Here is a 24,552-nt window from a genome sequence, read left to right on the forward strand (position 1 = left end):
ATGTGATGATCAGGAAGAGAAAAATCAAGGGATCAGCACTAGAGGCCGAGGAGTGGCTCCCACCGACGAATCAACGCCCATCCAGCTTCAAACTCATGGGCGCTGCTATTTTCAATGGGAAACCACAAGAAAATGGCCACAGAGGCTACACAAACATGGCCACCGATCTGTAGCATAAAAAGCTACAAGAAAATGGCGGCACCACACGGCTCCCGGGTGCCCCAGGGGGCACCCCAGGAGCTTGAAAACCATCCCAAAAGGAAGAGGGGCCCTGGCAGGTGCCCCCACCAGGCACAGCCTCCTCCCAAAGTTTGAATGTTTGGTTGCTAGCGGCGCGCTCCCCACCCACCCCCATCGCCAGCTCAACACCCAGACATACCTAAAAAGGTATGTCCACCCCATGGGGGGGGGGAGGTGTGGGCAGATGAGGATTGACAAAGGCCTGCAGAAGACCACCGAGAAAGGAAGGGAGACCGGGGGGTCCAACCATCCCAGGGAGGAGCCCACGTCCACCGCAAAACCCTCAAGGGGGACCGCTACTTACCACACCAGGAACAGGGTGGGCACCGCTCTGGACAGAGCACCGCTCCGGACAGACCACCGCTCCATTGTAATGTGGGTGCTGTCAGCCCAGGAAATGCTGCGACTCAGGCCGAAGCCAGGTTGTATGAGGTCACGAGACATTTAACTCGCAGGCCAGCCCCCGTCCAGTGGGGCGATCTCGTGGCGGAGCTGCGATCTCGTAGCGGAGCTGCGGTCTGCAGGCGGAGCTGCGGTCTGCAGGCGGAGCTGCGGTCTGCAGGCGTTTGCTGGCCAGACTGGGGAACCCTCTGGATCTAGATTATCCAGTCCGTCACCCAGTCAGGCAATTGATTGTAGATTCTCAAAAGGAACACAATAATAAAAAGGAAAAATTCCATTTAAAAAAGAAAATCGTCAAGACCAGGGATCCTAGCAAGAACTAGGTCCTTACTCCTGACTAGGCAGAAAAAAATGGAATGCCTTTAGCAGAGAGTGGGAGTATACCCCCTGGGACTGCCCCATAGGCGTAGTCGTTCTTTCCTGCCTAGTGTTCTACTCCTGTAGGGGGCAGTATAACCCATGTAGTCAAGAAGATGAGGAGCTGTGTTTGTCAATGAATGAAAGAAAAAAAGCATTTACTCACCAAGGATCATGTGGGAGAAACTTTCACTGACCTAATGACATGAGCATTAAACACATATACAAAAGCATCTGTGCAGCTAGCAATCAAAGTTGAAAGCAGTATGGCAAAGCATACATCACTAGGTAAGGACAGAATTTTCAAGTGTGACATGGCTAACCCGTACCTTGTATCCTTGAAGCCTCTGTGTACAGTATATCCAAAGGCAAATCTAACTAGGAGTAAGAATAAAAGCACAAAAAGAGCACGCAGGTAAAAAACCCTTTAATAAAAAAAAAATGCAATTCCAGTTTAGGTACTTCATTCCCAGGTTGCCAGCTTGATTGTCCTTTAATATAAACCACTCTGAATGATTACTGCCATTTTTTCACCCCTGGTTTGTTCAGTAAACTTTACAGCCTTTCACTACAACACAATATCTCTTTTTTCGTCAGCATTTTAAAAAATTAAAAAAAAAAATAATAATAATATTTCCGCATCTGTACTGTAAGCAAACATCTGATGGGAGTGGATTTACCCTGTCAATATGTTCTGCCTGATCAAGTTCCTTCATTGTAAGCACATTTTATTTATATTTTATTGATTAAAGGGTGTTTTACCTGCACTATCTGATGCACTCAGTTTTTCTTTATCATTCTTCTTTCCCGGGGACAAGAATAAATGCTAAGAACTAAGAAAGCCCATGGAGGAGCCCTTTTTTTTTTTTTTCTATTAAACCAGCAAGTTTAACAAACAATTGACTCTGTTCCCCCATCCACACGCTCAGGGTGAATGGGGGAATCTTTCACGCTTGAGCTATGGTATTCTGATGGTAAACGCATGTTGTAACTGACACAGACATAGGTTTTTATTACATGAATTAGAGTAACCCCATAAAAGTTCAGAACAAATTGGCTTTAGGTTATTTTTAAAAAATGCTGGTTACCATGCCATTCTGTACTTGTGGCATCTTTAAGAATAACATAATTTTTTTTTTTTTGCTTTTGACGCTTGCTCACAAATACTCATAATAAGTGCATGTTATGCATTTTACATATAATTTGTCTAATATGTATCCACAGACATAATAATTTGCGTGACTTAAAATAGTAAGTGAGAAGCATTGTCTCATCTTTGGCCTTTCTACAGGCAGGGGGTAACAGGTGGTTACCCCATGCAACAGTGTATGGGCCTGAGCAGCCAATTGCCAGGCATAAATGCTGTCACTCGGGGTGGGCAGAAACATCATCTACCCGGGTAAGCTCCAAAATAATCTGATTCCAGGGCTTATAAACTCCTGAAGCAGTAATCATTGTGAATGGGTTAGTATACCTTGTCCGGGGGTGGCCCTCTGTCACTCCTAACTGAATGGGCAGGTGTCAGAGTCTGTCCAATTTAAAGGACCCTTTAAAACTTTCATAGGGGCACTTGATTGGCAAAGAGATTGGTTGCCAGTCAAGTGCCCCTATGAAACTAAGCACTGTAGAGCGCTATATATAAAAGAATGGATTTTTAAAAGAAAAAAACACATACAGCGCTGTACGTGGTTTTTTCCTTTAAAAATCCATTCTTTTATACATATATTTTATTGTACAGCAGCTGCTTTTTCTCTTAAAATTTTTTAAATTTATCTGGTAATTCAGTTTACATTTATCTGGTAACTTATTTGTTTATTTATCTCTCCATCTGGAACCCTACTTTGGCGCGTGGTATATATTTTGTATATATACTCTTTCACTGTAGAGCGCTGCTGACTGTTTAAGTTAGCATGGATAAACATCCACTTTAAGTTTCCCTTTCATCACACAGGATATAGCCAAAATAACAAATATTTAACATAAAGAATGAACTAGGGAGTTTGAAAACCCTTTAAATTGTGGATACAGAGCAAGGGATTCAAATATGCAGTATCTAGATGGTGAATAAAAGATTTCAAATTCATGGCATACAGCCGTCCTCTGCTTTTTATTTCTGGGGTGGTACTTAACTCTTGCTCAGGTCTGAGCCCTGCAGAATGACACTAATGGCCATTTGGATTGCTTTAAGAGTCAGGCCAGTCAGTGCCATAAATTTGAAATATTCAAAAATTATAACTAAAATATTTACCAATCTGTAGAGGATCCTTGACGGCTCGCATGCGGAATAACTGTTCTCCCCTCTGGAACTCATCTGCACTTCCATTTGCCAAACAGGAGTAAAGCCTGTAGAAATGTGCAGAGAAAACAATATTATATAGTAGATCTGTATATCTGTTACATCCTTAGCCTTTATTATCTCACATATACCCGCTTGTTATGAATTTACTGTAAAGGCACTAGGGATGTCACTAAGGAATGGAAAAATAATATCGGCTATTACTGGTTGATAAACAGATAAGGAAATCTTAACTAAACTGATATATGCTTCCCATTTAAGTGGGCCCCTGAAACGTGAAACCTAAAAAATTACAGTCTGAAAGAACTGTGGCAGAGTTTGGCTACGTTGTAAAATGTTCATCCACTTCCAATTTTAAAAACGGGACTGTATAATCTCTTTCTGGCAAAGAAAATTTTCCCAAACATACCCAACATCAGCCAAATAAGTAGAAGTCTAGCTTCAATAGACCCTCCTAGTACAGCTGAAGAAGGCAACATCATAATGTCCAACTGTATTTACCTAAATTCTAACAGTTCCAACTTTCCGGATGACAATCCTCTAGATCAGTGGTCCTCAACTCCGGTCCTCAGGGCCCACTAACAGGCCAGATTTTAAGTATTACCTTGGGGAGATGCAGACTAGAGTATTGCAATCACTGAGCAGCAAATTATATCACCTGTGATGTATTTCAGTTATCTTGCAAACCTGGCCTGTTAGTGGGCCCTGAGGACCAGGGTTGATGACCACTGCTCTAGATTATTAAGGGATGATATCTGCCTCCACATGGTACCACATATCTGTTATTCTAAAGAAGATGCAACACATTGGGATTACCGGCTAGCTTTAAGATAATCTCTGGGGGAAACCAAAATGCTCCTCTGCAGTGGGGCTGCCCCTGAACTGTAAGAGGATGCTAAGGAACAGTCCAGTGCCCAAGCATAGGGCAGCACGATCTTCAGAGGATCAGGTAAGTAAAGCTGCTTTTCCCTTCCCCTAGACCAGTGGTCTCCAACCTGCGGCCATTTACTTGTTTTTATCCGGCCCTTGGGGCACTACTCTTCCCACAGATACCTGGCACCAGTCCTTCCACTGACCCCAACAGTGGGGCAAATTTCTTGCAGATGATACCAACAAGGCGGCACTATTGCTCCCACTGACAACAGCAAAAAGGTATTACTTCTCCTTCTGACACCAATAACAAGTCCTTATCCCTTCCACTGACCCCCAACAATGGGACATCATTTTTTCCAGTGACACCAACGACCGGGTACTATTTCTCCCACTGACACCAATCATGGGTCACTATACCTTTCCCTGATACCAACAATGGGGCACAATTCCTCCTACCAATAGTGGGGTACTATTCCTCCCATCAATACCAACAATGGGGCACTATTCCATCCCCAGATAACAACAATGGGACACTATTCTTTTACATCAGTACCAACAACAGGGCACTATTCCTTCCACCAATACCAATAATGGGGGAACATACCTCCCACTGATACCAATGAAGGGGCATTGTTTAAGGACAGTAAAATGGACCCCTATTTAGAAGGTTTGGAGACCCCTGCCCTACACATAAACAAGCATTTAACCCTTGTAGTGCATGGGCAGCCCCACTGTAAGGGAGCATTTTCATTTTTACCGAAGTACAGCTTTAAGTTCACCTGTAGCCAGCCTTTAAAGAGGCCATCCAACCCCAGGCTATTCACAGGCTTTTCACTGCACCTTACAAAACAGACAGTGATTGCTGCTCATAGGACTCAGTAAGTCTACAGGCAACAACTAGGGGGAGGCTTGATGCAGGGAGGACTCGGTCTCCTAATTGTCCATCCATACGAGCCCTCAAAGCCTCAAAGTTTACAGTATAAGAGAATTATGGGACTACAAGATGCATGCGTGAATATATGACAATAGACCCAACTCACCTTATGTCCTCTTCATTTTCCGGAAAGCTCCAAAATGCTATACGCAACTGCAGCTGCTCTGGTACTGGAGGATACACCTTCTCCACTACTTCGAATGGAATGTGAAATGCCACCTGTTTTGCAGACAGCTCCACCAAGGGGTTCACAAGTCCATCTAAAATGAGAATATACAAAAGGTTTCAGCAGAATGTTTACGTCAAACTATAAGTACAGTTCTCTTTACAATATCTCACTTTACAGTAACTTGCAAAACCAAACCTCATTCTTTATCAGCAGGAGGATTTGTTTTTGAGCACAGTGTGCCAAAAATGTTTACGAAATTGAGGGTGCCATCTCTACATGGGATGGTGGGAAAGGTCCCACATCTTTGGTGGTAGAAATCCCTTCAGAGATCAGATCGCTTTGTTTTACAGGTACATAGAAGATCTGATCTTTGTCTGTCATAATGATATTAATCTTGATTATTTTTTGCGATATCTCAACGAGAACCACTTAAATCTAAACTTTACTGGCCATAGGAGCACTGATAGCATTGAGTTCTTGGATGTTACTCTAAGTCATGTTGGCACGAGGGTTGTTACTGGCTTATACAGAAAACCTCTGTCAGGTAACAGCCTTCTGCATGCTGGCTCTAGCCACCCACTACACACAATCAAGGGAATTCCAGTGGGACAAGTCCTAAGATTGCGTAGGATTTGTAGCAATATTGCATCTTTTAAAAAAGAAGCCAGTAATCTGTCTACAAGATTTCTTAATAGAGGCTACCCCAAGTGGATGATTAACAGAGCCTACCATTTGGCCCTAAAGAGAGATCGTGCAGACCTCTTCCATGCAGCACAATCGTGCCATTATGGGGTTACTTCTATAACAGAAAATCAAAAAACTAATGACCACAAGTATAACAAACAGCATTCTTCTTACAAGTCCAAATCAATTCCATCCATAACTTTGCCCTTTCCCTACAGTCTTGAGTTCAATAGTGTTAAAAATATTATCACTAAATATTTACCCATCCTCCACACTGATGAAATATGTGCGAATATACTAAAAGATGGTGTTAATATAGTGGCTAAAAGAGCTATCACCCTAGGCAACTCTTTCACCTAGCTATTTTTCCTCTAAAAAAAGACTATATCTCCCACTTGGTTGCACTGCAGAGGTAATTACAAATGCGGTATGCGGGACTGCATTACTTGCCCACATGTTATACAAAGTGATGCATTTAGATCCTCTATATGTGATAAATCGTATCGCATTGATAGATTTTTCAATTGCAACATACAATACCTCATATATCTCATCACGTGCAAACAATGTTCCATCCAGTATGTGGGTAGAACCATACGCAAATTAAAAGAACGTTTTAGGGAACATATAAGCGATATTAAAGGATTGAAATCAACAAATGTTGCCGGCCACTTTAACAACAAACACGGAGGGGATATTTCCCTGGTACAGGTTCAAATAATTGACAAAATCATCAAACCCATTAGAGGGGGAGATATATTCCGTTCCTTGTGCAAGAAAGAGGTGTTCTGGATATTTAAACTCCAGACACATATACCGTCAGGCTTGAACTTTGAATGGGGCGTCACTCATTTTTATGAGTGACTGTCCCCTTCTTTCTCTCCACCACCCCCCCCCCCCTCCTCCCTTCTTCTTCCTTTTTACTTTTTTTCATGCAACACCTCTATATATATTTATTCTGCACGAGGTACATAAGTCGTTTTTGACTATGGTTTTAGCATTAACCACTTAAGCCCCGGAAGATTTTACCCCCTTCCTGACCAGGGGGTTTTTTGCGATTTTTTACTGCGTGACTTTAACGGACAATTGCGCGGTCGTGCGACGCTGTACCTAAACGAATTTCACGTCCTTTTTTTTCCACAAACAGAGCTTTCTTTTGGTGGTATTTGATCACCTGTGCGATTTTTTGATCATGCGCTGTAAACAAAAAAAAGAGCGTAAATTTTGCAAAAATAACAATATTTTTCATATTTTTTTATATGAAATTCCCAAAAAAAAAAGTAAAAATCTAAATTTTTTAACATTTTCGGCCAATTTGTTTTATGCTACATATGTTTGGTAAAAAAAAAAAAAAAAAAAAAAAAAAAAATCGCAAAAAGCGTATTTTGATTGGTTTGCGCAAAAGTTATCGCGTTTACTAACAAAAGGGAAAGATTTGTCATTTTTGGTGTTTTTTTTTTAACGAGTAATGGCGGCGATCTGCGATTTTTTTTGCGGTACTGCGACATTGCGGCAGACAGATCGGACCCTTGACTGACATTTTTGACACTTTTGGGGTTACCAGTGACATTACTGCAGTAATCAGTGCTATACATATGCACTGTTACTGTAAAAATGACACTGGCAGGGAAGGGGTTAACTGTATTGGAGAGGGAGGGGTTAAGTGTGTCCTAGGGGCGTGCTTCTAACTGTGATTGGACATGGGTACTACTGTAAAAACAGAGATCAACGGTCCTACATAGTAGAACCGTCTGATCTCCATTTTTACACAGGGGAGAATGACAGGCGGCTTGTTTACATTAGCCGCCTGCCTTTCTCCCTCTCTACCGACGATCGCAGTGTGACCAGCGGACATCGGGTCCGCCGGTCACACGAACGGAGTCCTCAGTGAACGAGCCGGGGTGGATGCGTGCTCGCCCGCTATTGGCTCACAAGCCGGTCACAGGCTAGTGACGTATATATATACACGTCACTTTGCCTGGCCGGGGCTGACCGCCGCAGTATATCTACTTGCGGCGGTCGGCAAGTGGTTAAATACATATGAAGATGTGGACATTTGAGGGATAGCATCCTTTTCTAGATTATTAATTTTATTATTCTCTAAACCATAGGAGTAATTTTTGTCCAGACTATAAATCTTGTCATTTTCCAGGGAATATCAATTTACAAGATTCCTCGAATAATAGTGTTCATTTTCTTATCAACACCTTTCTCCTTCTCGCCTGGCTAACAGAACAATTTATTATTTTTATAGGCGAGAAGCAGAAAAAATGATTTTGTACACATCAATCGATCTGCTCTATCTGCATGTGTATGGGCTCAGATTGTAGCTGCTGTATTTACGACATCTTTCTTGTCCCTTTTACACTAGTGAGTTTCTATTATACATGACGAGAAGCAGAGAAAATGGTTTTGCACATAGCGATCGATCCATTCTATCTGCATATATATGGACTCGAATTACAGCTGTTGTATTCACGACATCTATTTGGTCCTGTATATACCAGTGGGTGTTGACTATACTGTACGTTTTATCATCTTTCTAGTCTTTGGTTCTATTTAATATATCAGCCCGGGTTTTAAATAGTATTCATAATAATAAAAACAGCAATTACAAAAAATAAATATAGTTTTCAACTGTTAGGCTTCTTAGAAGAATAGGGTTTAAGAATTATACTAACATAAATATACATTAATTTAAAAAGAAACTTAATATTTTATAATTTAATGAAATTAATAGTATTTATGTTTTAACTATATAGAAGAATATAGGACGACAAATAACTTTATACAATGACTATAATATTTAGGTATTTGATAACTTTACATAATATATCGATGGATAATCTATTCATGTACTGACTAGAGGCTATTCCATTATATTGTGTTTTGTATGTATTTTATTTTCAATTTTGTTGTCTTGTGTTGGATAGTGACTTTCCCCATGGTTTATTGATTACATTAATTGATGTACATGTATAGAAAATCATTCGGATTCTCGTCATACATTCAATTTATAATCATTTGAGTCATTATATATATCCATCACATATATGCGTATATTTTTTCTTCAAAGTTGTAACATTCTTGTTCTTCCCCTTTCCCCCCCTTTTCTTCTTCTAAGCATAGACAATCCAGACGGAATCTACCATCTGTCATGTTCTCCCCGCTTACAATAATTTTTTTCTATTAGCGTATTTTATTATATGTTCATGGGTGAGTTAATCATGACTTTTTCATCTATCAATTTTTTGACATTTTTGGTTGTACGTTCCTGTTTGAAACCCCTTTTCTTTTACAATATTAATTTGTCCCCAATCTTTTCTCATTTTGAGAATTTTCATATCATTTTCTGAATGGCTATTGATGATTTCAGTTATACATTGATTCTTTATTGTAAATATTTTGCATCATACACCTTTTCACATATATATTTAATTAATTTTTCTATATATATTAATTTCACATTTTTTTTATTCTTGGGTTTCATACCACACTTTTACACACACTTTTTTTGTATCATTTTTTTTATTGTGTATTCATACACACATTTTTTACATATATATTCGTATAAACCTTTTTTCACGATTATCTTTAATGTCCTTTAATGTTTTGACAGTTCATGGATAATTTTACACTTATGATCGTTTATATACTTTTATATGGATTATTTCCACATTACTCCATAATCCCCTTCAGCACTTTATACACTCATTTATTCACATTTATTCATATTTGAGTTTTCATATCCATGTACTCTATGGGGGATGTCACCGTTACACATACACATTCTTATGGTTTTCTATTATTTTGTGATTTCATTAAGGTTCTCTTTTTGTATGGATATAGAGTGTGTTTTTATGTGTTGTTCAATTTTGCCTTTTGCTCACTTGGTTTGAGGCGAGTGATCTACAGGTGCAAGGTATTTACGTCAAGTTTTGGGTGTGTGTGAATTCATTCCCCCAAATTTGTTTCAGCTGACCTTTTTTTGCCAGCTCATCTATATGATCTCCTCGCCAATCTCCAATTATTGGTTATGAGTAAGCGACCCATAGAGTCGTGAAACGCGTTAACCGTGTCCATGTCTGTTCGATGCACCGTTGTTGTTTTTTACGAATGGGAATAAACATTTCAAGTTTATCTACCTCTGAGTGCGATCACTCTTTCTCTTTGGATATCTGATCACTGGACGGCGGATCCGACCAGCACCTGGGTGCCTTTGCCTCGCCTGAGCGGCTTTTTCTGTTATGATTTTGGGAGCCATGTCATCTGCTGGTGTTGGTCCACTGTGCTTTATCAAGTCCAAAGTCAGCGCAGCCCTCTACCAGGAAATTCTAGAGCACTTCATCCTTCCCTCTGCTGACCAGCTTTATGGAGATGCTGATTTTATTTTCCAGCAGGACTTGGCACCGCCCACACTGCCAAAAGTACCAATACCTGGTTTAATGATCATGGTATTTCTGTGCTTGATCGGCCAGCAAACTTGCCTGACCTCAACTCCATAGAGAATCTGTGGGGTATTGTCAAGAGGAAGATGAGACACCAAAACCCAACAATGCAGAGGAGCTGAAGGCCACTATCAAAGCAATCTGGGCTTCAATAACACTTTAGCAGTGCCAAAGGGTGATCGCCTCTATGCCACACCGAAATAATGCAGTAATTCATGCAAAAAGGAGCCCCGACCAAGTACTGAGTGTATACTATACTGTATACGGACATACTTTTCAGGAAGCCAACATTTCTGTATTAAAAATGCTTTTTTTTTTATTGGTCTTATGTAATATTCTCATTTTCTGCAATACTGAATATTGGGGTTTCACTAGCTGTAAGCCATAATCATCAAAATTAAAAGAAAGAAATGCTTGAAATATATCACTCTGTGTGTAATGAATATATAGAATATATGATTTTCACTTTTTGAACTTAATTAGTGAAATAAATTAACTTTTTGATGATATTCAATTTTTTTGAGCTGCACCAGTACATTTGCCACAGTCCTTGCACTATTACTGATATACTTAGTAACCAACAACTGTTGAAAGAGCAAACACTTTGGTCACATTACTGGTCAATGGAAGAGGAAAAAATTATCTGCTGTTGGTGGTCAGTAGAAGCAAAATGCTGGCATTGTTGGTGAGTGGGAAAAAAATTCCCTGTGTCATTGGTACGTGGGAGAAAACTGCCTGACATAATTTGGTGGGAGAACACGGTTTGGCACCATCTATCAGTGGGAGAAAATGTTCAACATCATTGCTAAAAAGTAAATAGTAGCTGGTAATGTGTAGGGAGGTACACAAGGGCCAGTGGTGTGTAAGGCAGAGTCCAGGGGCCAGTGGTGTGTAAGGCAGAGTCCAGGGGCCAGTGGTGTGTAAGGCAGAGTCCAGGGGCCAGTGGTGTGTAAGGCAGAGTCCAGGGGCCAGTGGTATGTAAGGCAGAGTCCAGGGGCCAGTGGTATGTAAGGCAGAGTCCAGGGGCCAGTGGTATGTAAGGCAGAGTCCAGGGGCCAGTGGTATGTAAGGCAGAGTCCAGGGGCCAGTGGTATGTAAGGCAGAGTCCAGGGGTCAGTGCTAGTAAGGCAATGTCCAGGGGTCAGTGCTAGTAAGGCAATGTCCAGGGGTCAGTGCTAGTAAGGCAATGTCCAGGGGTCAGTGCTAGTAAGGCAATGTCCAGGGGTCAGTGCTAGTAAGGCAATGTCCAGGGGTCAGTGCTAGTAAGGCAATGTCCAGGGGTCAGTGCTAGTAAGGCAATGTCCAGGGGTCAGTGCTAGTAAGGCAATGTCGAGGGGTCAGTGCTAGTAAGGCAATGTCCAGGGGTCAGTGCTAGTAAGGCAATGTCCAGGGGTCAGTGCTAGTAAGGCAATGTCCAGGGGTCAGTGCTATGTAAGGCAAAGTCCAGGGGTCAGTGCTATGTAAGGCAAAGTCCAGGGGTCAGTGCTATGTAAGGCAAAGTCCAGGGTCAGAGGTATGTAAAGCAGAACATAGGGGACATACAGGTATCACAGTTTGTTTTGTTTGGTTTTTTTTTTTACATTTTTGAAAATGAAATAAATATGTAGAAAAACACTTCAGCCATAACATTATGACCACTGACAGGTAAAGTGAATAACATTGATGTCATGACAATGGCACCTGAAAGTGGGTGGGATATATCAGACAGCAAGTGTTGTCCCTACAATTTGTTGAAAGCAGAAGAAAATTGGCAAGTGTATGGATTTACGTGACTTGGACAAGGGCCAAATTGTAATGGCTAGACAAATGGATAAGAGTATCTCTAAAACCACAGCTCTTGTGGGATGGTCCTGCTGTGCAGTGGTCGGGTTCTGTGGCTTCTAGATCCACCATTTAGAAGTGATTTTTTTTACAGGTTATTGTGCAGATCTATGAGTTGCTAGATAAAATATCTACTTTTCTGAACAAAACCCAATCCACTAGGGCAGCTAGTGCCTTAGATTCTTCATCATCAGGCTTCCATATCTTAAATCTGTAAGGCTGCAACCTGGTTTTCTGCCCATACTTTCTCAGTGTTGTACAAGGTCGACTTGTCCCACCTTCACAAATGCTATATTCGATCAGAAGGAACTACAAGCAGCTTTCTATTGTCCTTAGAATCTGTTTTTTTCTTAGCAAGTAGCGCACATATGTTGTTTGGGTATGCCCATTCCTTAGTATGGACTGCTTTTTAAGAGCCATAAGTTGCTTAACAAAGTTGTGTCCCTCAATGGATGATAAAGAAAATAGGGATTTTGGTCTTACTGTAAAATCCTTTTCTTGAAGTAGTAGAGGACGCGGGATGAAAATGATACACGTATCCTGCAGACATTGCTATCTTTCTAGTACTTTACAAAACTTATAAATGGGCTGAATATATTTAGAGGTAAAGCAGAAAGCCCTCTTAGATACTGAATGTTCACTAAGCTGGAATCAGGTCTCGGGGAATGGAAATGTTATAAAGCCTCTCAGAAAAGCTATTTCCTAAGGTGAAAATGTCTGATCCGGCTTTCAGACTAAGGCAACACTGCCCATTGTCTGCATAATTCAATGTTTACTGTCACTGCAGTTTATATTACTGTAGAACCCAGGCCAAGACTTAAAAATGTAGTACTTTGTTATTGCTGGAATAAGGTCAATATTAACAAACGTCCACCTTAACCACTTCCTTACAACAATATCCCAGCATATATTTAGAAAGGAAAACATCCTTTCAGAAGCAACACAAAAGAAATACACCAAAAAAACTGAAACAATTATTTCAGGATCACCAAAGAAAAGCCTAAGCTAACCATCAGAGCTGTACACCAGGACACAAATAGTCAACTGCAGTCACAGGCCAAGGGGCAACAACTGCCCACACCCAGCAGGCCTCAGTGAACAAAAGTTTCCCTTCAGCTTAATGTTCTACATTCTACTGCAACGTCCCCTGTATAAATCAGTGTTAATTTCATCGACTAAAACTGACTAAAACGTTTTCGTCGACTAAATTAACACAATTTTAGTCAACTAAAATACGACTAAAACAATTCAGATGACTAAAATACAACTAAAACTAAGATGGCATTTAAGTCTTAAGACTAAAATACGACTAAAACTAAAATAGCATTTTAGTCAAAAGACTATAACTAAAACTAAGTCGAAATTTGCTGCCAAAATTAACACTGGTGCATGCTCAAAGCTTAATACCATAAATAATAACATATTAGATTTTTCACTCCAGGACCAGCAGTAGTATATAATGAGTTTGGAAATTGTAGAGAAATGCTAAAATAATGCATTACAAATTACAATTGAACTACACCCATTCCATTATAGATGACTAAAATGTAGGACATTTTAGTCGACTAAAATGTAGAACGTTTTAGTCAACTAAAATGTACTGGAGTTTTAGTTGACTAAATACGACTAAAACTAAAACACTTGCAGAAGACTAAAATGGGACTAAAACTAAAATGCCATTTTAGTCCTAAGACTAAAACTAAATTGAAATTTGCTGCCAAAATTAACACTGGTATAAATACTCCAATATGCCTTATAGAAGCAATATCTAAAATGAGTTTGTTTTTTCACATCAAGTGGTATATATTTGTAAACAATTCACCTAGCCATTCATCCAATGAATCTGCATGCACATTCATTCTGTGCGAATTGGGCAAAAAACAAAATGTTAGGCTACTACCTTCTTCTGAACTAAGGTTCTTACTATGGACAGTAGTAAAATGCTAGCAATTATTAGCAAACCAAAGTTATCCATTGGTTATAATTATCCACTTCACCCCTGGAAGAATTACCCCCGACCAGGCGATATACAACACTGTGTTATTTTAACTGACAATTGCGCGGTCGTGTGACTCTGCACCAAAATAATATTGAAAATACGTGATCCTGCGCAGCACGGCCGCCCTGTAGCCGTAAAATTGCTATAGGGTGGTCGGCAAGTGGATACATTACCTCTACCGTTTCCTATGCTTTTCAGCTCCCTCTATTGGTCTTTATGTGATACTTTACTACTGCCCATAATAAAAGAACATTTGTTTGCACTTAACTTGTACTGAACGAATGTACATGCAGATTCACTGGGCAAATGGTTATGTAATCTTTTTATAAATAGATCCCCAGATGTACATACATCACCATTCATGGACGTCAAGCAGCATATTTGCTGTCCTTTGACCATTAACATAAAAATATACTAGGGATGCACCGAAATGAAATTTCTGGGCCGAAACCGAAAATGCAGGATGCCCTTGGCGGAAAACCGAAATGACTTTTTCCCTCAAATAATTTAAAAATAGATAGAAGAGGGGCATACACCAAAAACATGCAGCGATGTACACCCGTCGCTGCCACCCTGTCACGGGTTGGCAAGAGGTTAATTACCAATGGTATTTGTATTATGCAGCATGAGGGGGTTAATGTATTGTCACTGCTGGTCACTGATGCATTAGTGACCGACCAGTGGCAGTTAATTAACCCCTTTGTGCTGCATTAGTGCAACCAGTATCAGTGTTAATTAACACTGGTTGCACTGATACTGGTTGCACTAATGCAGCACAAAGGGGTTAATTAACTGCCACTGGTCAGTCACTAATGCATCAGTGACCAGCAGTGGCAATAAATTAACCCCCTCATGCTGCATAATACTAATACCATTGGTAAGCTCGCCTCAGCTCCCCCCCCCCCCCCACTGCCTCAGCGTCCCCCTCGGCATTATACCCTCCCCCCCGCCTCAGCGTCCCTCCCCATCCCAAGGATGCAATCGCCTACTCACTCTTCTCCTCCGGTGTCCTTCCAGTTTCAAAAGACCCGCCTCTGGCCGGCGGCCCGCCTCCCTGTGATGTCACTACTACTACGATCTGTGCATGAATGAACTAACACACCGGGCGGGAGGGCGAGCGAGCGGCCGCTAATAGCTAGAACTATGTGAGCGCTTCATTTCCCTGTCAGAGGAGATACCCGCATGACAGGGAAGTGAAGCGCTCACATAGTTATAGCTATTAGCGGCCGCTCCCCCGCCCTCCTGCCCGGTGTGTTAGTTCATTCATACACAGATCGTAGTAGGGACATCATTGAGAGTCGGGCGGGCGGCCGGCCAGAGGCAGGACTTTTCAAACCTGCACTGAGCCCTCCTTCCTCACGGCGGCCATTAATTTCGGCATTTTTAACCCATTTTCGGCCGAAATGGGATAGGCCCATTTTCGGACGAAAATTTCGGTGGCCGAAATTTTGGTGCATCCCTAAAATATACCCTTTTACTGTCAAAGAAAACCACTCATAGAATATACATACATTTAGGTATGCACTATATGCAAAATAAAAGTAAGCATATAGGCTTTAGATCCATTAATACCAAAGGAGATATCATCCCTAAACGTATAATCCAAAACACAGAAATGGGACTTTATATTAATCTCCAAAAGTAAGTACATATCAGTTAAAAGTAGCAATCTTTACTGTATACAAAGGTTAAGACCATGGTTGTTACATCCAAGATATAAAAAACATTTCATTGAAATGTACACAAGGTCAACAGATTACAGCATCATCCTATCTTTAAAACATTTCAGTTTCATCTGAATACATGGATACAGGGTGTTTTGCTGCTGGGCTCCATGTTTAGACATGAACGGCTCCCTGCATAGCACAACTCTTCTTTTTCTACCCGGCTAAAAGCTATTTAAAGTGCCAGCCCGTGTTTCTTTAATCTTGAATACTCTATGTATGCTTGCCGCTTTGGTCCCTTCCCCCACAGGGCCACCCAGGGCTTGAGTGGGAATACAGTACTACTTTTTTTCATGTGGATGATGGTTTTTCGAGCTTTACATTTTTTGTATAGTCACAAGACGTTGACACAAAAGAGCGTTCCTGTGAAACGCGTTGACCCTACTACGCCGACCATATCAACATTACATTTGGGATGTTTTAAAGATTGATGTTGCAATCTGCTGACTTTGTATACATTAAATTATATTTTTTTATACCTTGGATGAAACAACCATGGTCTTAACCTATGTATATAGTAAAGATTGTTACTTTTAATTGATGTGTACTTATGATAGACAGACAGACATATTAGTCCCATTTCTGTGGTATTTGTTTAATTTATGCAAAATAACTTCAGGCATATACTGTATGTGGGGCAGTTTGCTCCCCTTTGCACATGCGTTTCCGTTATGCATTCAAACATGGTCTAGGCAGTTTCTGTGTTTGTAATCATTGCGCAAAGACAATGGTAAAACCCCGTTCAGACAGGGGCGACGCGACTTGCTGGGGCGACCTGTGAAGTCAATGCAAGTCGCCTCCAGGTCGCCCCAAAGTAGTACAGGACCCTTTTTCTAAGTCGGAGTGACTTGTGTCGCTCCTATTAGAACGGGTCCTGTGCTAATCAATGACAGGCGACCCACCGCGACTTGTTAGGCGACCAAGTCGCCTGACAAGTGGCGCTAGTGTGAATGGGGACTTAAACTAGAGATCCCCCTACTTTCAGCTTGCTTGTATAAACTCTCACTAATATGGAGAATGAAGAAAGAGCACCATGTTCATGATGTTCTAACTGCACAAATAACACTCAATATACACTATTTATGGACACCTCTGGATGTTTTCTTATGATACAATACTAGGATGTAAACTTATACCACAGTCACTCCTATTTGTAATTTGTAGACCCCTGTGTACATTGTTGGTCTGTGCTATTTTGATTTCACACTTGCAGGTTCTTCAGCAAAACATTTTCTATATTTTCAGCTCTGCTTCCCTCACCAAGAATTCTCATTTTTCTTGTAAACTCTGGATCGTATCCTAAAAACAAAATGCATTGTACTGGCGATTATCCAGAATAAAAGTGAGGGGAAAATCCCAAATTTTAGTCCCCATAACCAGCGGTAATGGAGACACTTGTTTAGTGGACAACTGTTTAAAAGGAGAGGGGGGGATTCTCCTCACTTTTGAAAGATTTCCTTCCACTGAAGTGCCTCTGGGACAGTGAATAAAAAGTTCCCCAATGATATATTGACAGCAAAAAAAAAGTAGCAGCGGCTTAACTTTTCCCTGCTCTACTGAAAACTTAAAGCGTAACTCCACTTTTGTTGAGAAAAAAAAATTCTCCTCCAAGTGATCTCTGTACATTGCAGGGATTTAAACAAACTTTGTTGTAGATTCCTACCTGTTGTTTTTTCTGAAGAAATCATTGTTTGTTCCTCTGTGCTGAGTGGGTCTAATGGGAGTGGTTTCATAATTATCTATCGGCTGTGGCAACTGCAGGGCTCAAATTAATACATCTGCTGGGTCTGCATCCCTTTAGACGTGTTGCTATTGAGAGTATCAACAAAAATGACATTTTTGTTGCCGGGGATGCCAGAAATCTGACTTGTACAGTGCTTTGCAAAAGTATTCGGCCCCCTTGAACTTTGCGACCTTTTGCCACATTTCAGGCTTCAAACATAAAGATATAAAACTATAATTTTTTGTGAAGAATCAACAAGTGGGACACAATCATTAAGTAGAACGAAATTTATTGGATATTTCAAACTTTAACTTAATAAAAAACTGAAAAATTGGGCGTGCAAAATTATTCAGTCCCCTTAATACTTTGTAGCGCCACATTTTGCTGCAATTACAGCTGTAAGTTGCTTGGGGTATGTCTCTATCAGTTTTGCACATCGAGAGACTGAAATTTTTGCCCATTCCTCCTTGCAAAACAGCTTGATCTCAGTGAGGTTGGATGGAGAGCATTTGTGAACAGCAGTTTTCAGTTCTTTCCACAGATTCTCGATTGGATTCAGGTCTGGACTTTGACTTGGCCATTCTAACACCTAAATATGTTTATTTATGAACCGTTCCATTGTAGATTTTGCTTTAGGTTTTGGATCATGGTCTTGTTGGAAGACAAATCTCCATCCCAGTCTAGGGTCTTTCGCAGACTCCATCAGGTTTTCTTCCAGAATGGTCCTGTATTTGGCTCCATCCATCTTCCCATCAATTTTAACCATCTTCCCTGTCCCTGCTGAAGAAAAGCAGGCCCAAACCATGATGCTGCCACCATCATGTTTGACAGTGGGGATGGTGTGTTCAGGGCGATGAGCTGTGTTGCTTTTACGCCAAACATAACCTTTTGCATTGTTGCCAAAAAGTTTGATTTTGGTTTCATCTGACCAGAGCACCTTCTTCCACATGTTTGGTGTGTCTCCTAGGTGGCTTGTGGCAAACTTTAAACAACACTTTTTATGGATATCTTTAAGAAATGGCTTTCTTCTTGCCACTCTTCCATAAAGGCCAGATTTGTGCAGTATATGACTGATTGTTGTCCTATGGACAGAGTCTCCCACCTCAGCTGTAGATCTCTGCAGTTCATCCAGAGTGATCATGGGCCTCTTGGCTGCATCTCTGATCAGTCTTCTCCTTGTATGAGCTGAAAGTTTAGAGGGACGGCCAGGTCTTCGTAGATTTGCAGTGGTCTGATACTCCTTCCATTTCAATATTAAAATCGCTTGCACATTGCTCCTTGGGATGTTTAAAGCTTGGGAAATCTTTTTGTATCCAAATCCAAATTAAAACTTCTCAACAACAGTATCTCGGACCTGCCTGGTATGTTCCTTGTTCTTCATGAATCTCTCTGCGTTTTAAACGGACTTCTGAGACTATCACAGTGCAGGTGCATTTATACGGAGACTTGATTACACAGGGGATTCTATTTAACCTCATTAGTCATTCAGAGATCCTCACTGAACTTCTGGAGAGAGTTTGCTGCACTGAAAGTAAAGGGGCTGAATAATTTTGCACACCCAATTTTTCAGTTTATTTGTTAACAAAGTTTGAAATATCCAATAAATTTCGTTCCACTTCATGATTGTGTCCCACTCGTTGATTCTTCACAAAAAATTACAGTTTTATATCTTTATGTTTGAAGCCTGAAATGTGTCAAAAAGTCGAAAAGTTCAAGGGGGCCGAATACATTCGCAAGGCACTGTATCATAGGCAGACTTCTGGGAAAATTGGTGAGCCAATCACACAAGCAGGAAATTATGTTTCTGGGGTGTGGTCAGTACATATTCTGTGTAAAGAACAGCTCCAGGTAGCCATATTGCATTGCATTTTCAGAAAATTACAACAGCTGCAGATTGAAAAGGAAAGAATTTTTAACAACATTCAATTACAATATGATTTGTGTCGCAATTGTATACGCTATATTGTTCTTTCTTTATTTGCTGATTATTTTTCACACGAAAGTGGAGTTACCCTTTAAACATTCAGCTATATTGTATCCGCATGCCAGCTGCCTCACATAGAAGTATGGCGGCAGAGTGGCTCTCCTGTGCTGGACCACACATCTAATACCGGATCTAGCACGCCCAGGTAACAGGGACGCGCGACTGCCAAGCCAGCTGTGCTGCGATTAGTCACAGCACAAGCCGTTCACCAGGTCCCAGCCAATGATTGACTGCTGGCACTTGCTGATCGGCGAAGAGGCTGGCAGGATAGAGCTCTGTGAAAGTAAACAATACAGAGCTCTGTCCTGTCAGCGGGGATGTGCCGGTTTTTATTGTCAGGGAAAAAAAAAAATGGCACATCCCCAAGTAAAAACAGCACACAGTGAATGCACCAAGCACAGTTAGGCACACATTTATAACCCCTTGATCACCCTAGATGTGAACGCCTTCCCAGGCATCATCATTAGTAGAATGACCGTGCATATTTTTAGCACTGATCATGGTATTAGTGTCACTGGTTCACTGGTGGATAAGGTGCCAAGCTATAAATCGCTGGGCACGGCCATTACTAGTAGTAGTAAAAAAAAAAAAAAAAAAAAACCAGTATATATACCAGTTTGTAGACGCTATAACTTTCACACAAACCAATCAACATATGCCTACTGGGATTTTTTTTTTACCAAAAATATGTACCAGAATACTCATGGACCTAAATTTATAAAGACTGGATTTTCTTTCTTTTTTTTTTTTCTTTCTTTGGATATATGTTTTACAGCAGAAAGTAAAATATATTGGTTTTTTTTTTTTTGAGTTTTTTTTTTTCGGTCTTTTTCCGTTTATAGTACAAAAAATAAAAAACCCAGTGGTGACCATATACCAATTTGTCCACCGCAATATTGCAGTGCCGCTATAAGTCACTGATCACCACCATTACTAGTAGAAAAAAAATGGCCTGGTCATAAATAGGGGATATACACATAAAAAGCCTGCCAAGCATTTTCAAATTGCAGAAAAAAATAAATAAATAAATAGTTTGGGGCTCATGTACAAAAAGTGTGCTATAGGAAAAATGTTCTTGTTGCTTATAGCAAACTATAATCAGTGTTTTTTTTTATCATGGACTGCAGAAATGACAGAAGTGAACTAGATTTTTTTCAAAGCAAAAATCATACATAAGCCCCTGGTATGTTTTTATACATGCTGCATGCAGACCCATTAGCTCAAATTAGTACACTAGTATGGAACAACAGAAAACAAAAATGCAAATGCTTCCGGCTTTATAGAGATATCACCATATGGTCCCCACAGCATGGAGAAGAACAGCAAGCACTTGGTATTCTACTGATGCAGTATAGAAGAAACGTACCAATCAGTTGTGCCTAAAAATGACACTGCTCTGCAGATGAACAGTACTTGTATCCATTTGAAATGACTTTGGCCCTTTGAGTTGTACGAAAATGTCCGTGAACCAATATTATAAAATCTTATTGAAATATGTACAGCTTTTAACATTACCATGTCTTTATTAAACTAAGTGTTTCTAAAATCAAGGTTATTACTGCTATAATGCCTGTATTTAAGCGCAACCTCCTTTAGGCTGGCCACACATACAATTTTCTGTAGATTTACCTTCAACTATATAGTACAAAGTAGAGCTGCACGATTAATCGTAACAGAATCGAGATCGCGATTCACTCCCCCTGACGATCTTAACATGACACTTGCTCGATTCTTTACATAGCTATGAGGGAGCAGCTGTAAAAAAAAAAAAAAAAAGCCTTCCGCAAAAGCCTATCAGCATTAGTCTCCCACTGAACTGTAAACACAAATGATTACATTGTATCTTTTCTTTCCCTCTGCCAGAGGAAGGAAGTTTAACCTCTTAAAGACTAAACCTTTTTCCTACACTTGTTGCTTGCAAGTTAAATCAGTTTATTTTTCCTAGAAAAGTAGTTAGAACCCCCAAACATTTATATATATATATTTTTTTTAGCAGAGACCCTGCAGAATAAAATGGTGATTGTTGTAAATTTTTATGTCACACTGTATTTGCGCAGCAGTCTTTCAAACGCAATTAATACACTTTAATGAATAAAAAAATAAAACAAAACCGTAAAGTTATCCCAATTTTTTATATAATGTAAAAGATGTTACACAGAGAATCATGATCTTTATTCCAAGCAAAAAAAATTGTGATTCTCATTTTGGCCAGAATCGTGCAGCTCTAGTACAAAGACCTGCCTTATGGGATACAATTGAAAGCATTGTTTAGTTTTGACCTCATATTATATGGTTTTTGGTAAATCTAACAGAAAATTGAACATGTATGGCCAGCCTATCCTGAAATCCCACCATTTCACATTTCCATGCACTAACATCAGTTCTTTTTGTACCGTACTGTATATTTTATACCGTACCACCTTGATATGAATTTTTTTTTTTGTATGCGTCACACTGATGCGCATTTTTATTTGTTTACAAAAAGAGCTAAAATAAAAAAAAAAAAATTTTCCTTAACATGTGTTGCAGCAAGCTATGATGTGCTGTATTGCATTACATTTAAATGCAGCATATTCCATTTTCACCCAACATACCTTAACACGACATCTTGCTGTGAACAGAGCCTACCGGACACAATATATTTTGGCTTGGTATTGTATCAAACAATGCAGCCAAAGTGTTGTAAAGGCATACTCCCTGGAAATATCTTCAACTAGCTGCTGCCTGAACTTACACAGAGGTTAGGAAGTATTTTGGCACCTTCATACACAATTAAAAAGAATTAGTATGTGCAAATGTCAAGGATGACCTTCAGATAATCACAGCATTTCAACAGTACTTAAAGCGGAGTTCCGGCCTCAAAATCAAAAAAATCTATTTTGGGCCATCCGAGTGCAACCTGCAAAAGAAATGGATACTGGCATTTTTTTTTTTTTTTTGTCACTTACCTTATTATAGAAAAAATATATACTCGCCTTCCTTCCACTTCCTCCCTCTGGAGCCTGCGGCCCGTGCCGTCACTTCCGGTTTGCGATGACTCCTGGGAGCCGAACGTCATCGCTCCCAGGAGTCAATGCACTGCACTGGCCCCGCTCGTCACTTCCGGTGCAAGCGCAGTATTCCCTGCTAAACAGCTTCTGGGCATGCCCGGGAGCTGTGCAGGGATGCCGCGCCTGCACCGGAAGTGACGAGCGAGGCCGGTGCAGTGCATTGTGGGACTCCAACGTCACGGAAGAGGACACGAAGAGGGACACTGCGGCTTCAGCTGCCCACACCTGAGATGGCAGCGCTGGAGAAGAACTTTTCAAGGTAAGTATTTCTTCTTACAGGTAAGTGTGACCCAGGAGGCTAGTTCAGAGGCTATCCATTACGGAATGTACTAGGCCTGACTGTCCCGGGGGTATTTTTAGCTAAAATTAGGCTGGCTGGCTGATACAGGGCCTGTGGGTGGCTGGCTGGCTGATACAGGGCCTGTGGGTGGCTGGCTGATACAGGGCCTGTGGGTGGCTGGCTGGCTGATACAGGGCCTGTGGGTGGCTGGCTGGCTGGCTGATACAGGGCCTGTGGGTGGCTGGCTGGCCGATACAGGGCCTGTGGGTGGCTGGCTGGCCGATACAGGGCCTGTGGGTGGCTGGCTGGCCGATACAGGGCCTGTGGGTGGCTGGCTGGCTGGCTGGCTCGCTGATACAGGGCCTGTGGCTGGCTGGCTGATACAGGGCCTGTGGATGGCTGGCTGATACAGGGCCTGTGGGTGGCTGGCTGATACAGGGCCTGTGGCTGGCTGGCTGGCTGATACAAGGCCTGTGGCTGGCTGGCTGATACAGGGCCTGTGGGTGGCTGGCTGATACAGGGCCTGTGGGTGGCTGGCTGATACAGGGCCTGTGGGTGGCTGGCTGATACAGGGCCTGTGGGTGGCTGGCTGGCTGATAAAGGGCCTGTGGGTGGCTGGCTGGCTGATACAGGGCCTGTGGGTGGCTGGCTGATACAGGGCCTGTGGGTGGCTGGCTGGCTGATACAGGGCCTGTGGGTGGCTGGCTGGCTGATACAGGGCCTGTGGGTGGGTGGCTGGCTGATACAGGGCCTGTGGGTGGGTGGCTGGCTGATACAGGGCCTGTGGATGTGGGTGGGTGGCTGATACAGGGCCTGTGCATGTGGGTGGCTGGCTGATACAGGGCCTGTGCATGTGGGTGGCTGGCTGGCACCGGACTGCTGTGGGTGGGTGTATGGCTGTGATGTGATACACTCCCACAAGACTACTCCCGACTCCAGACGAGGCTGTCCAAGGCAAGGGAGGCGGCCTAAGGCGGCAGAATGATGTCACAAAAATATCGGCAATATCGGCCAGTTCCAGGGCCGAAACCCATATATCGGTGAAGGTGTATATCGGCCCTCGATATATCGGCCTTGCCGATAATCGGTCTATCCCTACTATGTATCCGTGTTGAGATCAGGAGCCAAGACAGCGCAGCTGCATCATTTACTCATTTCTCTGAATAGGACAAGCGTATCTGACCTTGTGTTTACTCAGAGGTCCGATATTTAAGGTGAGCGAGCAATCTGTCTGATTCACCTCAGAATCCCTCTTCATTCATGTGGATAACTATGGACTGTTTTGGGCGCTCTATGAACTTTTATGGCTTAAAGATTCATTTACCTACCCTGTCCTTCTTGGGTATCTATTCACAATTATATCTATGGTGTTTTATTGGTTGCGCTGCACTTGTGTTGTGTGTACATATATATCTGTATGGGGTTTTGGTGAATTTGTGCTGGTTGATTTGGTTATGAATGTATGACTTCTGAAGGCAATTGGTTCCACAAGATTTTAGTTAGGGGTAGCAGAAAAAGGGGGCTGAATACAAATGCATGCCACCCCTTTCACATATTTGTAAAACATT

At 41.4% G+C, this 24,552-nt stretch overlaps 1 protein-coding gene across 4 annotated transcripts in view; it reads right to left on the bottom strand.

Annotated features, from left to right (window-relative positions):
- Window positions 1-24,552, bottom strand: part of ZSWIM8 (zinc finger SWIM-type containing 8) — a 177,317-nt gene that overhangs the window by 115,718 nt on the left and 37,047 nt on the right. For all 4 annotated transcript variants that reach the window (XM_082269386.1, XM_082269385.1, XM_082269388.1 and 1 more), the window contains exons 2-3: window positions 5,209-5,362; window positions 3,248-3,342 (exon numbers count right to left, since the gene is read on the bottom strand). In XM_082269386.1, coding sequence (XP_082125512.1) covers window positions 3,248-3,342; window positions 5,209-5,362 — 249 coding nt within the window. The remainder of the gene's footprint in view (window positions 1-3,247; window positions 3,343-5,208; window positions 5,363-24,552) is intronic.

This window comes from Pelophylax lessonae (genome assembly GCF_965119305.1).
Source record: "Pelophylax lessonae genome assembly, chromosome: 9".
NCBI classification, from domain to species: Eukaryota; Metazoa; Chordata; class Amphibia; order Anura; family Ranidae; genus Pelophylax; species Pelophylax lessonae.